Source organism: Dendrobates tinctorius, unplaced genomic scaffold, assembly GCF_039654945.1.
Source record: "Dendrobates tinctorius isolate UK_male_01 unplaced genomic scaffold, ASM3965494v1 ptg000036l, whole genome shotgun sequence".
In the NCBI taxonomy this organism is placed as follows: domain Eukaryota; kingdom Metazoa; phylum Chordata; class Amphibia; order Anura; family Dendrobatidae; genus Dendrobates; species Dendrobates tinctorius.
The window spans coordinates 14,885,902-14,903,012 of NW_027361704.1; the positions used below are offsets into that span (position 1 = coordinate 14,885,902).

Below are 17,111 nucleotides of genomic sequence, written 5' to 3' on the forward strand. Positions count from 1 at the left end.
TCCTGATATGCATGGTCCTTTTATCCCCATTCTGATCTGCATGGTCCCCTCAATTCCCATTTTGGTATGCATGGCCCTCTCATCCTCAATCCCCATTCTGGTATGCATGGTCCACTCATCCCCATCCTGGTATGCATGGTCCCATCAATCCCCATTCTGGTATGCATGATCTCCTCATCTCTATACTGGTATGCATGGCCACCATCAGAAAAACATAAAAAAAAATAAAACATAAACCATTCTTACTTTCTCTGCGCTCCTTCACAGCAAATTTATGCCTGTAAGCAGCACATGTCAGTGACATCATGCCCTGCTTACAAGCAGAGAACAGCTTCCGGAATACTCACTACGCACCACAGCTGGACTATGGGAGTGGAGAGCAGTGAATAGTCATTGATGTTTAATAGCGGGAACAGTAGTCGCATTCGCTGGCTTCCTGCAGCGGTCGGTGAATAATGTGTGCCCGCTACTAAAGGGAATGAATATTCACTGCTCTCCACTCCAATGGGCGTGGAGAACAGTGAATATTCATTCTCTTTAATAGCGGGCACACCTGATTGCCTGGCTGCTGCAGGAAGCCGGTGGCTGCGACTACTGTACCTGCTATTAAAGATCAATGAATATGCACTGCTCTCCACACCCATGGGAGTGGAGAGCAGTGAATATTCATTGCCTTAAGTAGCGGGCACACTTCAGAGCCCAGCCGCTGGAGGAAGTCAGCAGCTAAGGCTAACAATGTGTCCGCTATTAAAGATACATGAATATTCTCATGGCCATGGAGAGAGGAGAGGCTCCTGCCTCCTGTGACCCGCTGCTCCGCTGCTGCCACTCCCCCACCTCCCCATCCAAAGCCACAGCAGGAACATCTGGACTATAAGACGCACTCCCCATTTTCTTCCAAATTTTGGGAGGAAAAAAGAGTGACTTATAGTCCGGAAGATATGGTAATTCAGAGTGCACATTCTCTCAATAACATGTGAGATCTTGTAGGCCTTTAGGATGGCTGTAGAGACACTAATCAGCATATTTAAGAATTTGTTATTTAGATAACTGGACAGACTGGTGATGAGTACTCTTTAATGTAAAATGTTAATTCAGATATTGATCTGATTGCCAGTAAAGTGCGAGAAGAAATTGTTGCACTTAATATCATCAGGGTTTATGCTTTTGCGTTCCTGTGGATCATTGGGGGTGTATGCTTTTACTTTCCTATTTCTGGAGGTATAAAAGTTTTATTAACCTGTATATTTCCACCCACTGACTATACAAATATGATCAATAGCTGTGTATAATAAAGGGCCTTTTAACTCCTTTCCAACCATAGACGTACAGGAACATCTAAGGTTGACTCCTCCTGTTTGCTGCAGGCAACGGCGATGAGCCCGCAACGTTTCCGGACATGTCAGCTGGTATCATTAGATGTTAAATGAAAAAATCTCTTAAAGCGTTATTTAACATGCTCATGCCTGAAGCGCATCACTAATCGCGCCCATTGACTCCCGTGTCACATGACCGCAGGTCGCCTATGAGTTGGCATGACAACCCGGGGTCTGCAGGAGACCCCTGTGGTTGTCATTGCCGGACAGCAATGAGCACTGCCCAGTAGTCAGCGCTGAAAGCAAGAGAGCGTTTCTGCTACAAAGAGTAGGGCTGAAGCTCTACTGTGTGTAGCACCAGCGCTCGGTTGATAACAGCTTTTAGTCTCCTATGGAGACTATTAAAGCAAGTGTAAAGTAAAAAAAGTTTTAAAAAATATAAACCATATAAATTTCAAATCGCCCACACATTCTCCCTGTTCAAAATAAAGCAACAATAATAATAAAAACACATATTTGGTATCGTTTAGAATTGCCCGATCTATCAATATATAAAAAGATTTAATCCGATTGGTAAATGGTGTAACGAGAAAAAAGGATCAAAACACCAGAATTAAAATTTTTCTTGGTTGCCGTAACATTGCATTAAAATGCCATAATGGGTGATCAAAAGATCGTATCTACACCAAAATGGTATCAATAAAAACATCAGCTTGGCGAAAAAAAACAAGCCCTCACCCAGATCCTGAAAAATGGAGACGTTACGGGTCTCAGAAAATGGCAATTTTTTTTTCTTAGAAACTTTGGATTTTTTTTTCACCACTTAAATAAAAGAGAACCTAGACATATTTGGTGTCTATGAACTTGTAATGACCCGAAGAATCATAATGGCAGGTCAGTTTTAGCATTTAGTGAACATGGTAAAAAAGCGAAAAAACAATTTTGGAATTGCACTTTTTTGCACTAAGATGTCACATGGCCATATTGACAGAAAAATAAAAAAGTTATGGCTCTGGGAAGGGGGGAGCAAAAAAAAAATGAAAAACCCACGGTGGTGAAGGGTTAATATTGCAAGGCACCATTTGCTGCAATAGTCACATCAGGGTCTGCAGATTGGTGTATTTTATGACTGATGCTGGGTTAGGTGTGCATTCGGTCTGTATAAAGCCTTTGGATTAGTTGCCTTGTTTAAACTGTATGCATGGCAGGAGACTGAGCATGAATCCTAAGATTTCATTTCACTTGACTCAGACTGAGTTTGCTTAGATTGCTTGTTAAATGAAAGGTTGCTTGTCACACTTGAAGCACCGTCCTTAAAAAATCAATAGAAATTTGAATACTGAAGTAAGGAAAATAATAAATGGAAAACATAGAGTGTGTAAGACTTGTCTGCTTTATTTTACAGAGTGCTGTATGGAAATAAGATCACCGAAATCCCCAAAGGACTTTTTGATGGCCTTGTATCTCTTCAGTTGTTGTGAGTGTTATGATTATTTATCATTTTATGAAGTTTACTCTTCTCCAGCGGTAGGTTTGTGGAATTCATAGCCCTACAAACCGAAAACTACAGAAAAGGAAACTATTGATCTCATCTAGTAGAGAATGTAATTTTTCAATGCTGAAACAATAAATCTCCAACACATTTTAGCTGCCACACGATTTAGAAGACTTTTTACTAGTGGAGGGACATTCTTAGATTCTTTAAGTCATCTCATACTGAATGGATCTAGAATTACCATAGATAAATGAAGGCCACAGTTTACATATACTGTACATTTGGTGGACAAAATTATCTATTGATGTTAAAAAGAATAAGCTTTGCATTTCCAAAGCAATTACATTTTTTCTTTCCATCTTGTCATTAGCGCATGAATTGGGGATAGCGTCCGTAGGCACATAAAAGATAAAATGGCAATATGTATGCATGTAATAGAAAAATGCTGCTGTGACGGCATTATTTATGTCTACATAAACACTTTCATGGGACCGATGTTCTGTTTAATGAACAACTATTTTATCTGAAAATGACTGGTATTATGTCACACTGTGGGAGATCTCATTTCCTGATTACAAAATGTTACCTGCATTTGTCATTGACAAGGTCAAAGAGTTGTGATTGACTTGAGTAATGAAATGGATCCCTTAATGTGTGTAATAACATATAATTATGTTTACAAATGTGAATCCTCAATGTGTTTCTTTCCTTTCCCATATACAGTGGGTGAAATAAGTATTGAACCACCAATTTTCAAAGTAAATATATTTCTAAAAGTGCTATTGACATGAAATTCTCACCAGATGTCGGTAACAACTCATCCAATATACACAGGCAAAAAAATTATACCATAGATGTCCATAAATTATGTTGTGTAATAGTGAGAAATTATACAGGGAAAAAGTATTGTACACGCTTAATGAAATATATTTAATACTTCGTAGAAAAGCCTTTGTTTGTGATGACAGCTTCAAGACTCCTCCTTTATGGAGAAACTAGTCGCATGCATTGCTCAGATTTAATTTTGGTCCATTCTTCCACTCAAACACACTTCAAATACTGAAGGTCCCGTGGACTCCTTTTATGAACTCTAAGCTTTAGTTCCTTCCATACATTTTCTGTTGAATTCAGGTCAGGTGATTGGCTGGGCAATTCTAGCAGCTAAATTTTCTTTCTCTGAAACCAATTGAGAGTTTCCTTGTTTGTATATTTGGGATCAGTGTCTTGCTGAAATGTCCACCCTCATTCATCTTCATCATCCTGGTAGATGGCAGCATATTTTTATCAAGAGTGTCTCTGTAAATTTGCCTATTCATCCTTCTTATAATGTTATGAAGTTTGCCAATGCCATATGCTGAAAAACGGCCCCATACCATAATGTTCTCACCTCCAAACTTCACTGCTGATGTTGTGTTTTGGGGTGATATGCATTGCTTTTCATTCATGGTGTGTATTATGACATAGAGTTTAATTTTGGTCTAATCTTACCAAACTTTATTCTCCCAGTATTTCACAGGTTTGTCTAAATGTTGTTGAGCAAACTTTAACCACTCTTGAACATACTTTTTGTTCAGCACTGGTGCATACAGGCCGTGGAGGTTGAGTACATTACTTACAGTTTTCTTTGAAAAAAAATTGTACTTGCTGATCCCAAGTATTTCTGTAGCTCTCCACAGGTGGTCCTTGGCTTTTGGACAACACGTTTGATAATTCTTTTCACTCATATGTCTGAAGTCTTGCAAGGAGAACCTGATTATGGCCAGTTTATAGTGAAATGATGTTCTTTCCACTTCTGGATTATGGTCCCAACAGTACCTACTGGAACTTTCAATAACTTAGATATTTTTTCTGTAAGCGATGTCCTCAGTACATTTTGCAACAATAAGGTTGCAAAGGTCTTGAGACAGCTCATTGGTTTTACCCATCATGAGAAGTTTCTTGAATGGCACCTTGGTAATGGGACACCTTTTTATAGGCCTTCAGTTGAACCAGCAGATATTATTTTTTTATTTTCAGCTGGTGTCATGACTTTCCATGGCTTTTTGCACTTCTCTTTCTTCATTTGTTAAACATTTTGACCTGTGCCATTTCTCATTATTACATATAACTTTAATTTATGGATATCCATGGTTTGCTTTCTTTGTTTGTGGTGTTTGGAATTTCATGTCAAATGTACCTGTAGAAATAAATTTACTTAGAAAATTGGTGAAGGGTTCAATTCTTGTTTCACCCACTACATATAAAACAGGTGTTAACAACTTGTATGGGCTATTGAGCTAAAAAATATTCATGGAATAGCACTTTAAAATCTTAATATATAGTCATAAGAAATACAATTCTATGGCTTTACATATTAAGGCATTAACAAAAAACAAAACAAAACATCTGTCTCTTAAAAGGTTCTAAAATTAGGTTAAAACAACCTCAGATGAACAATAACAATGACATTTGCACAGTGTCATTATTTACCCAAAGCTAGGCTAAAATACAGAGGCAATGTCTGAAAATTAAGTACACCCCATGAATCAATTGATTTTAGAATCACATTTAGCAGCATTGAAATAATCATTTTCTGTATGACTTTATCACCCACATCGTCGTAGAGCACACGTCAATCTCTGACCTGCGGGTCAAATCTGAGCTGCATGGTGAGTGTATGTGGCCTTTGATGCACGCATGGCCCCCTACCCGGCATCACACTTTCAACTGTGTTGGCATCTATACAGTATGGAGGACTATTTGGGGCTAATTATTCTGTATGAAGGACTGTGTGGGGACATTATACTGTATGGAAGGCAATGCAGGGCCCATTATTCTGTATGGAGGGCTATGCAAGGTCAATTATATTGTTTGGAATGCAATGCAGTGACCATTATACTGTATCAAGGACTGTGTGGGGCCATTATACTGTATGGAAAGCAATACAGGATGCATTGTACTATATGAAGGACTATGTTGGGCCATCCTGCTGTGTGAAAGATACTACTGTCTCAAAAAAATGCAAGAAGTGTTCTTTATCAAGAATTGTATTTCATAAAAACACTGCTTGTGTTCGAAACATGTTTTTTTTTTCAATACAATTTTGCACATTTTTATGAAGCTGGATATTTTTCTTTGTTTACCCCTGTATTACACGATCATAAATGTAGTCAAGGTAAAAAAAAACAGGAATGAAAATACTAGTTAAACTTAAAATTAACCTTCAATTAGGCCCTCTGCACTTGATGGAAGATAGTACTATAACTAAAGGAACTAAAGGTACAACAAATCAGGATATTAGTACATGTACTGTAAATACTGTATATTACCAAATTATCCCTAAACTTCTCCCCTACCTTTCCACGGAGATTGGCACCCTACAAATAATATGCAAAATGCTACCCCCACTCATCGGTGGATATCTCTGTATTACTCTATCACAGCTGGAACCGAAGTCAGAAGACCAGAAAGGAATTCATGCTAGTTAAACTAAAATAACACCATGACAAAGTCTGTTGATAGCCAAAATATGCATGTAAAAATAATAACACACCAAAGAATACATCTTAATCAGGATATAGATACATTCTCCTTATCAGTTAACTTACCATGTTTCCATGAAACCGATTCACATATCTGTATGCAGGGTAATGCATCCTCTCAATATACAGTCATGGCTTAAAGTGCTGGCACCCTTGAAATTGTTCCAGAAAATGAAGTATTTCTGCCAGAAAATTATTGCAATTACATGTTTTGTTTTACACGTTTATTTCCTTTGTGTGTATTGGGACAACATAAAAAAAGATAAAATTGTTGGCACCCTCAACTTAATATTTGATTGCACAACCTTTGGAATAAATAACTGCAATCAATTGCTTCCTATAACCATCAACAAGTTTCTTACATCTCTCAACTCGAATTTTGGACCACTCTTCTTTGCCAAACTGCTCCAGTTCTCTCATATTTGAAGGGTGCCTTCTACCAACAGCAATTTTAAGATCTCACCACAAGTGTTCAATAGCATATACAGTAGATCCAGACTCATTGCTGGCAACTAAAGAACTCTCTTGCTCTTTGTTTCCATCCATTTCTGGTGGGTAATGTTTGGGGTAATTGTGCTGCTGGAAGACCCATGACTAAGGATGCAAACCCAACTTTCTGAAACTGGGCACAACATTGCCACCCAACATCCTTTAGTAATCTTCAGATTTCCTGATGCCTTGCACACAGTCAAGACACCCAGTGCCAGAGGCAGTAAAACAACCCCATAATATCTTTGAACCTCCACCATTTTTAACTGTAGGCACTGTGTTCTTTTCTTTGTAGGCCTCATTCATTCTGTTTTCGGGAAACAGAATGGTGTGCTTTACCAAATATCTCTGTCTTGGTCTCATCTGTCCACAAGATGCTTTCCCAGGAGGATCTTGGCTCACTCATGTACATTTGGAAAACTGCAGTTTAGCTTTTTTATTTCTCAGTTTCCGCATTTGGATTCCCCTGTGTCTCCTGCCATAGCGTTTCATTTCATTCAAATGTTGACAGATAGTTTGTGCTGACACTGATGCGCCCTGAGTACAGCTTGAATTTCTTTGAAACTTGATTGAGGCTGCTTATATACCATCTGGACAATCCTGCATTGCAACCTTTCATCAATTTTTCTCTGCTGATCACGTATAGGGAGATTAGCTATAGTTCCATGGGTTGTAAACTTCTTGATTATGTTGTGCACCGTGGACAAAGGAACATCAAGATCTCTGGAGATGGATTTGTAACCTTGAGATTCTTGGTGTTTTTCAACAAACTTGGTTCTCAAGTCCTCAGACAGTTCTCTTCTCCTCTTTCAGTTTTCCATGCTTAGTGTGTTACACACAGATACACAGTGCAAAGATTGTCAACATCTCCCCTTTTTTCTGGTTTCAGATGTAATTTTCATATTGCCCACACCTGTTACTTGCCACAGGTGAGTTTGAACAAGCATCACATGCTTGAAACTAAGTTGTTTACCCACATTTTTTGGAAAGGTGGCAACAATTTTGTCCAGCACATTTTTGGTGTTCAGCCTGAAATTTTGTCCAATTTGCCTTTTTTTCTGTGTTTTTTTTTTTTGTTATTCCAATACATACAGAGGAAGTAAACATATTTATAACTAAACAAGTGCAATTGCAATCATTTTCTGGGAGAAATACTTCATTTTTTAACAATTTCAATAGAGCCAACACTTTTGGCCATTACTGTAATACTTCCATCAAATATTAGCTAACGTTTAAAACAAAAGCGCACATTAAAGGACATCCACTCCTACAGAGTGCTTTTCCATATTGTGGTCTCCTGATGAACCTGCATCCTTTAAGTGGAAACACATCCAGGCAATGGACCAACCCCATGTCATGCTGGGTGAGGGAGAAGTAAGGTGCACAACAACGGGGAGAAGGAGGGGAAGCCCAAACACTAGGGATGGGGGGAGTGTTGACCCCTAAGCAAATCTAACAACACCCTGTCTGCCCCAAATGTCCCTAAATAGGTTCCGCATCCTATCGCCAAACAGGAACCTAATCCCTGCCTGACCATAGAGATAGGCCTTGGATAGGGAGGGGACAGGGTAGCACTAATCAGACCCCACTACAACTAAAGATAGAGAGGGTGGAAAAACTTAGCTTGAGAAGACCACCAAGATATCACACCAGCAATCCTCTAATGGTACTCCATGGAGACACTAGAAGACTGCTAGTACTTCCAACCAGACAGAGTGAAAATGAGCTAACACTAGCACATTGCTGAAGAGACTGGAGGTATTTAAACCTGTTTGCCCACATAAGTGGCTTAGGAGGGTTGATCCTGCTGACAGATTTCTTTTAAGCTACAGCTGTAATGTTATGGTATTAATATGTGTAGTGCTTTTAATTAAGCAATTTAGCTTAGGAGGTTCATTTACATCACTTTTCAGGTTTTCACTTTAACTTCCTAAAAATGCAAGGTTTTTGCACACATCCACTGCAAACTACTTAGAATTTAAATTGATACAGCACTAGAGATGAACTACACTTTTGAGATTTGAATTTGTCGGCTTGAACTAATTTTTCCCAAAAATCTGATTTGCAGCACTTTCTCTGACACAAGCCAGAAAGCAGACTTGGTTTCAAGCCTTGGTTTTAGTATTTTTTTCAGCAGAAAAATTGGAACACAGTCGTATGAAATTTCTCATCTTGTTTGTGTTGTTAAGGTGCTATGCTGCAGTATATTGTGAATCAATCAATTCACAGTCGCACAGACTCTGCAGGTCCAGCACCTCCCTATCACTTGTATCTGTATATTCTTATTCACAGACGGTGACTAACACTCCCATTTTCTGCATGACTGCACCTGATGTGTAATGCCTGATATCACGAGCCTGCTTTTTGGCTGATGCCATCTTCAACAATGTGGAAAATGGTGCCATTCATTTTCTTTTTTGTGATCTGCATGAAACTGATCTCTAACCAATACATTTATATTTTATACCTCAAGGAGTGGCAGAAAGATAACTATAAAGACAAAACATGAAGGGACCAAAAAGGTCACCAGTTCACTTACTTTTTCTGGTTACAGAATAGCAATACTTATATCTTCGAACTCAAGCTTATTTAACAAATAAAATACAATGAAACATCGTCCTTATTTTTCGGACTATAAGACGCACCCAAAATTTTCAGAAGGAAAATATGGAAAAAAAATTAATGCATCAAATGGGGGTTCATTTTGCTGACTGAATTCAGCTTATTTGCGGAGAAATGGCATTGCCGGTGGAGCGGGGTCACAATAGGTGTTCAGTGGTACAGCGATGATCTGACTCTCATCCCAGGCTCGTATGACAGGGTTGTCGATGCTCGGTGGTGCTGGGGCTCCACCGACATTCTGTGAAGGCCTGGAGCCCCTCCACATCCATTGCTGCAATGCGGTGACCTCCATGAAAAATGGCGTCGTCTCCAGCGGTCATTTTTTTGGAGGCCACACAGTGCAGCAATAGAAGTGTGGGTGCTCCGGGCTTTGACAAAATGTCGGTGGAGCCCCCACACCGCCGAACAGTGCGGAACCTGCCACACTGGCCTAGGATGGGAGTCAGATCATCGTCCTGCAGTGTCGGACCTCTGAACACTCCCTCTTCCCAGTCCAGGGTCAGCAGAATCACACGACTCCTGCTACCGCCACATTCCTGGTAAGTACATTTAAACTATAATATGCACCCCCATTTTCCCAAAAAATATTTGGAAAAAAAAGTGCGTTTTCTAGTCTGAAAAATATGGTATTTTAGCAATTTTCCAAGTAACCAGCCTAAGGAAGTTGTTCAGATTGGGGGCAAAAAATAAATTTCTCTCTGTGGATAGAAAAAAATATACATGTATCTATTGTAAAAATGCTACTCACTTGGGAGAGATCTGACGTATCACAAGAACAATTTCTATTTAAAGTCCAGCTGGCTTATTTCAGTTGTCATAAACCACATCACAGAAAAACTTAAATACAGCCTTTGTTCAGCACAAAGTAAAACATAAAAAAACAGTTCATACAATAGTTCGAGTTTGCCCGCTTGACTTAAGGTACTGTCACACTTAGCGATGTACCAGCGATCCCGACTAGCGATATGACGCGGTCAGGATCGCTGGTGCATCGCTAAGTGGTCGCTAGTGAGCTGCCACACAGGCAGATCTCACCAGCGACATCGCTGGGGACGGGGGTCGCTACTTACCTGTCACACCAGGCGATCCTGCGTCCTCCCGCCCGGCTCCACGCGTCGCTCGTCCTCACAGCAGGAAGCGCCGCAGGAAGCTGACGACGAGAAACAGTCCTGAACTTTCTCGCGCGATCAGCGATAACCAGCGGGGGAGCGAGTCGGAGGTAAGTATCAGACACAGCGATATCGCTAGCAATATCGCTATAACGTCACAAGTTATAGCGATATTGCTAGCGATATCGCTTAGTGTGACAGGCCCTTTAGAGTCCAGCTCCTTTATCCTTTTGCAAATCCACACAATCCAGGAGCTCTACCCACCTCCATCCTGCCCTAACTCTTCAGCTGCTCATAATTAGAGCTGGACCTAACATGGCTGATTAAGCCCTCTTAGTACTATGTGTACTAGTGTGATACTCCAGGTTTATATCACAGAGGATATGCACCTCTATGATAGATATCTCCCATCAACTGTGTGTCCTGACAGCCACCATACAGCATTGATAAAATAGATTAACTATTCCCACATGACATTGTATCCATACTACTACTATTTTGAACTTTTTATCATGCCTCAACATAGGCGATGCCTATTTCAAAGTGTGTATGCATTTAAGTAACTGCGTGCCATGCAGCTTGAAAACCTAAGGCATATATTTTGCCCTATGGAAAGAGAGAGAAGAATTTTTAATAACATTAACCAAGGCAATTTTTAAGCTTGTAGAAGAGATAATCCAATAATGCTGTGAGCCCCTTGGGTAATGGAATAAATGAAATCACTATGTCCCATTTACAATTCATCCAATACCTGCTTTATCTGCTTTAGGAATTGCTTCTGAACTGATTGAGTTGCCCTTCATCGTCACACCGAGGAAGAATTGTATTTTCGTTAGTAGGCATCATTATGTTGAATAGTTAAAATGCAGAGCATTATTCTTTAGTGACAAGGGGAGGGGGGAAGGGCTTGTGTTTGATAAAGATTAAATGACTAATCCAGCTTTATTGCTCCAAACTAAAGGCCCTTTTACATTTAGCGATGCACCAGCGATTCGACCCGGTCAGGATCGCTGGTGCATCGCTAAATGATCGCTAGTGAGCTTCCACACAGGAAGATCTCACAGCGATGCAGCAGCGACACAGCGGACGATACTCACCTTTCACACACAGCGATCCTCACATCCTCCCGCCCGCGTCCAGCGTCGCTCGTCTCACACAGCAGGAAGCAAACGACGAGAAATGGAGCCGCCCAATCTCGCGCGATCAGCGACAGACAGAGGGGGAGCCGGACGGAGGTAAGTATCACACATAGCGATATCACTAGCAATATCGCTATAACGTCACAAAATCAGTGACGTTTTAGCGATATTGCTAGCGATATCGCTATGTGTAAAACCCCCTTAAGACTCTAGATTCTAAGTGAGAATCCTTTGTAAAGCTCAGTGGCACCGCTGTTGTAGATTGCACAAGCCGCACAGCTCAGTGACAAGCTGCAGTTGTTACCGATCTGAAACTCAGGACTAGGGTAGAAGGGGGAAAAGCTGACCCTGTACTAGGACTAGGCTGAAACCGTACGATGGAGTGGGCAACCTATTCCCTGTGAATAGACCCACCGACGTTTCCTAGGCTAAGCTCAAATGAAGACTATAGGTAGGGGGAAGGGGATCCCTGAACGATCTAGGTACTGGGAACAAAAACAGGTAACCTCCTAGTAAAAAATAGAGGAAGCTGCAGAAACAAATGGAAAAGCAAAAACAGGCAGAACTAGTGGACCTAGAACTGCACAATATCACACACAAAAAGCAATCAAAGCACCCAGCCAGAACCCTAGTGGATTAACACTGTTGTCCAGCAAGGACTGGGGGGCAGGTGCTGGGTAATAAAGGGTGATACAATCACCTGACCTAAGACAAACCCAGCACCAGAGGAAAAAGACCAGCAGCCAGAAAACCACAACAAGATGGTGGATGGTCAAAACGAAATAGATTCTAACAGCAGTGGTGATATGAGCTGTTGACAAGATGTCACCACTGCAGCCAAAAGACTGAGACATTGAGATCTCAGATTATGTGAAGAGACAGAAGGTTGTGCGCAAGTCTACATTCACAGAAGATCTGTGGTTGGTTCACCAAGATATTTGGAACAAGTTCCCTGCCGACTTCCTTCCAAACTGTGAACACAAGTGTAACTAGGAGAATTGTTGCTGTTTTGAATGCCAGGAGTGGCAACACAAAATGCTGATTTGATTTAGGGTATGTTTCCACGATCAGTAAATGCTGCGGGTTGGATGCTGCGTACATCCGTGTCTCCAACCCGCAGCGTCCAGATGTTACACCATAGTGGAGGGGATTTCCTGTGGAGACACACATGCGGCGCGTCTTTCCAGACAGCAGCATGTCTGTTTATCTTGCGGAGACGCTCCATCTCTGCAAGATAAATATCACCGTCCAATGCATAGGATGCGGTGATTCCGCATAGTTCAATGAACACAAGCGGAATCACCGGCATTCAAAAGCCGGCAGCGCTTTGGACGGAGCGGACATGTGCTGCGTCCAAAGCGCTGCCGTATCCTGACTGTGGAAACATACCCTTAGAGTTCTTTTCTGTTCACTCATTTTGCTAATTGATAAAAATAAGCTATTAATACTTTTTGAAAGCATTCTTACTTTGCAGCACTTTTTCTACACCAACCTAAAACTTATGCAGTATTGTGTGTAAATATATATAGATAGATAGAATAGAGAGATGATGGAATAGATAGATACAAAGATGGATATGAGATATACAGTATAGATAGATAGATACATGCATATAGAGGCCCTCATAAGCCTAATATATGTGTTTTGGTTTACAGTATTATTTATTTGTGCTTTTTTCAGGCTACTGAACGCTAATAAAATAAATTGCCTACGGGTAAACACATTTCAGGATCTACAAAGTTTAAATTTGCTCTCCCTCTATGACAACAAACTCCAGACAATCAGCAAGGGTCTGTTTGCTCCTCTAAAATCAATTCAAACCCTGTAAGTATATGTGGATTTAAAGATGTTCTCTGTAATAAATCTTAACATTTGTATCTTCTATTACTGTACATTTTTCATTAACTACAACCAATGAATAGATCATTCTGGAAGGCTTCATATGTGCTATATAAAGTTTTTTTTATATTCTCTTATTGCCAAATTAAGCAGTGCTGCACTAAGCATATTCATGTTGTATATTTTGAGATTAGAGTCATTTGCTCTGAAATATACTACTAGTAGAAGTGGATAACAAAGAATAAGCTTTCAGTGCTATGCATTGCGTATTCCCTATTTATAGTCTACAATTCAAGGTTGCGCTGATGATAAATTCAATTTAGTTCAAGTGGAAAGTATTAGAACGGTTCACATTTTATAGTTATTCACAATAAAGATTAATTTACGAAAAAGCTTCCAGACTTGTCCCATTTTATGTTCTGGAACATTTAGCAGCAACACACGCACTTACATTGGTTGAACAGCTCCATTAAAGACGCTCGGTCCGGAGAGAACGGCTTCTGGAAAGCCTCTTGGAGTCTAATATGGAGGAGACCAATATCCTGTGCAGGTCCTGCCTGGTGCCAGCAGGAAGAAGCAGAATATAATCAGTGCGGGTCTGACCCCCGGGACATCGGCCGAGCCAAATAACAAAGGGAACAAAATCCTTAGGGCGTCCACGTAGCAGTCTTCACTTGAATTAGTCTATATTGTAGTTCATTGAATAGCATCAGCCATTCATGCCACTGTGCATTAAGAAGGAGCACAGCATCTCCTTTATATATAATAAGTATCACGGGGGTCTTAGCTGTTATACCACCATCAGTAAACACGGGCATTTTATAGGGATTTACCATCACAAATTATTTTAAGAAAACCCCTTCAACCATACAGACCATACTGTAGGCCACAGAATAAAATATGGCTCTTTTCCAGTGCTAAAACAGGCTTTTATCTCTATGCTCATGGTTAGTACACATGTATTTTCAGGTCCTGCAGTAAATGGGTCATATTCTTAGTTCTTGAATAATTGACTTAATCATCCAAAACCAATGTCCCTAAACCAACTACTGTTTATACTTCACTTCACATTATTTTAGCTAATTTAAAGCAATAATTTTAACATTGATATTTCTGTTGTGTGCCCTTTTTTCGAATATGTTTTTGATTAACAGTAATGCATTTTCGAAGCATTATTATCTCTGGTAATATAAAGGTTTGAAAAAAATAAAAAATATAGATAGATCTAGGTAGATAGATAGATCTTTCAATATATAGATATATTAATATCAAAATACATCTCTCTATCTTTGTGTATATCTGTCTTTGTGTGTATATAGATAGATATTTATAAATAACAATACTTATTTCACCCACTTTATATGTATGTGTGTGTATGTATATATATATATATATATATATATATATACATATAAAGTGTGTGAAATAAGTATTGAACACATCACCAATTTTCTAAGTAAATATATTTCTAAAGGTGCTATTGACATGAAATTATCACCGGATGTTGGAAACAACCCATCTAAGTGACACAAAGAAATCAAACCATAGATGGCCATAAATTAAGTTACATATGTGTAATAATGAGAAATGACACACGGAAAAGTATTGAATACATGCAGAAAGAGAGGTGCAAAATGTCCTGGAAAGTCATGACACCAGCTGAAATCAGTAAGTAGAAGCCAATCCTGCCACTTAGTGAAAAAGTAATATCAGCTGGTTCAGCTGATGGCCTATAAAAAAAGGGTCTCATTTGCAAGTTGCCAAACAGGAAACATCTCATGATGGGTAAAACCAGAGAGCCCTCTCAAGACCTTTGCATCCTTATGGTTGAAAAAATACTGACGGGATTGGTTATGGATCTATATGATTTGATTTGTTTGCCTGTGTAGATATAATGGATTGTTACTGACATCTGGTAAGAATTTCATGTTAATATCATCTTTAGAAATATATTAACTTTCAAAATTTATGGTGTTCTAACTTATTTCACTCACTGTTTATCTGGTTATCCGAGTCATGAGTCCCCAAATTCCCCTGTTACCTTTTATATTTATTTATTTTAGCTTCTTTTCAGCCCCTGCAGCCATTTGTGTGGTCTGTTATTGTTTTACGTTCTGTTTGCTCCCTCTGTGCCTCTGGACTACATTTCCCAAGAGGCATTGTGCTTTTTCCTCTCTGCAAGAGCTGTATCTATCTCACAGCTCACACACTCCAACCGTCAATGCCAAGCCACTCCATTTAAAAAGTACCATCCTTAGACTATATACAGTCTCAAGATGGATAAAACAGTAAGAGTTTTCCCAATTCACCTAGTATCCATTATCTTAATACTCTCCTGCAGTCTCACACAAGCTCTAGGGAAGTAATGCTTCATACACTTAGCAGATCTGTGGCGTCTCCCCTGCTTCTGTGGCGCCTGCTCTCCCTGCACACATTGTTAGTCACAAAAAGCCCCCTGAGAGCTGCCGCCTAAGTCCTGCCTGATTGGCTCCGTTCATTTGAAAGCACAGATGGGAAGTCTCTATACTCTGTGCTTTGAACGCTATGTGTCAGGACACAATTTTAACTGCATGCTAACTGTGAACTTTATTTATTAATGTTTTAATAATCTGTGTCCAGAAAACACCTAAAAGCACATATCCACACTTATTTTTCTTCACATGTATTCTGGCATCCCTGATTAAATTTCCTGTCTCTACTCCAGACATTTAGCGCAGAACCCATTTGTGTGTGACTGCCATCTGAAGTGGCTCGCTGATTACCTGCAAGATAATCCAATAGAAACCAGCGGTACCCGATGCACCAGCCCCCGCCGCCTCGCCAACAAGCGCATCAGCCAGATCAAGAGTAAGAAGTTCCGTTGTACAGGTAATTAATTTACTCTGGCCAGGACTGCCTCTTCCACTAAGATATGAGCATTTCCAGATTGGCTTGTAATCAAATCAGCAAAAACAGTGTTTTCTGTAATGGATATTACTGCGTGGCTTTATAAATTGCATTTGGCAAATTCAGTTAGGCTTGGACAAAATCAGTTATACGGATAGGTTTAAAAAAAGAATACGTAGAAAAAAGAACTTGTTTTTCTCAGTAACGTTATTTATTTCCTAATTTTGTAAACATAAATTTAATCTTCCAAGTATATTACAGGAAAGCAACCTAGACTTTCAGTGTCATAGCTGTGGGCAGATACAGAGTTATACTTGGACCCAGCCATTCTTGTCCGCATGCTCAAGTTAATAGCCTTATGACGGTTTCCCCTTCTGTTTTTGATAAGATTCTGATATACAATAAAAAATGATATTCTGGTAAAGTATTGATAAGACTAATAATTCAGTGGTGACATCCAATATGACTGCACGTTCTGATGTCACGTAAATAAATGCTAAACTTAAGCTACTGCTCTAATTTCTGATTTACTAATTTGACTAATTTTAATTTTGAGGACATTATACCCTTTGAAAATAATGCTGTTACGCCTCTTTCACACTTCAGTTTTTTGCATCAGTCAAAATCTGCCAAAAGGACGGATGGCGGATCCGTTTTAGTACTGATGACAACGGATGCCACCCGTCCGTTTTTTT

General features: G+C 39.7%; 1 protein-coding gene across 2 annotated transcripts in view; it reads left to right on the forward strand.

Annotated features, from left to right (window-relative positions):
* The window catches only part of SLIT3 (slit guidance ligand 3), a 1,050,869-nt gene that overhangs the window by 758,529 nt on the left and 275,229 nt on the right, over window positions 1-17,111 (forward strand). Inside the window, exons 12-14 of one of the 2 annotated variants that reach the window (XM_073573731.1) lie at window positions 2,722-2,793; window positions 13,372-13,515; window positions 16,235-16,398. In XM_073573731.1, the coding sequence (XP_073429832.1) occupies window positions 2,722-2,793; window positions 13,372-13,515; window positions 16,235-16,398 (380 nt within the window). The remainder of the gene's footprint in view (window positions 1-2,721; window positions 2,794-13,371; window positions 13,516-16,234; window positions 16,399-17,111) is intronic. The other variant, XM_073573732.1, reaches the window with a different exon arrangement.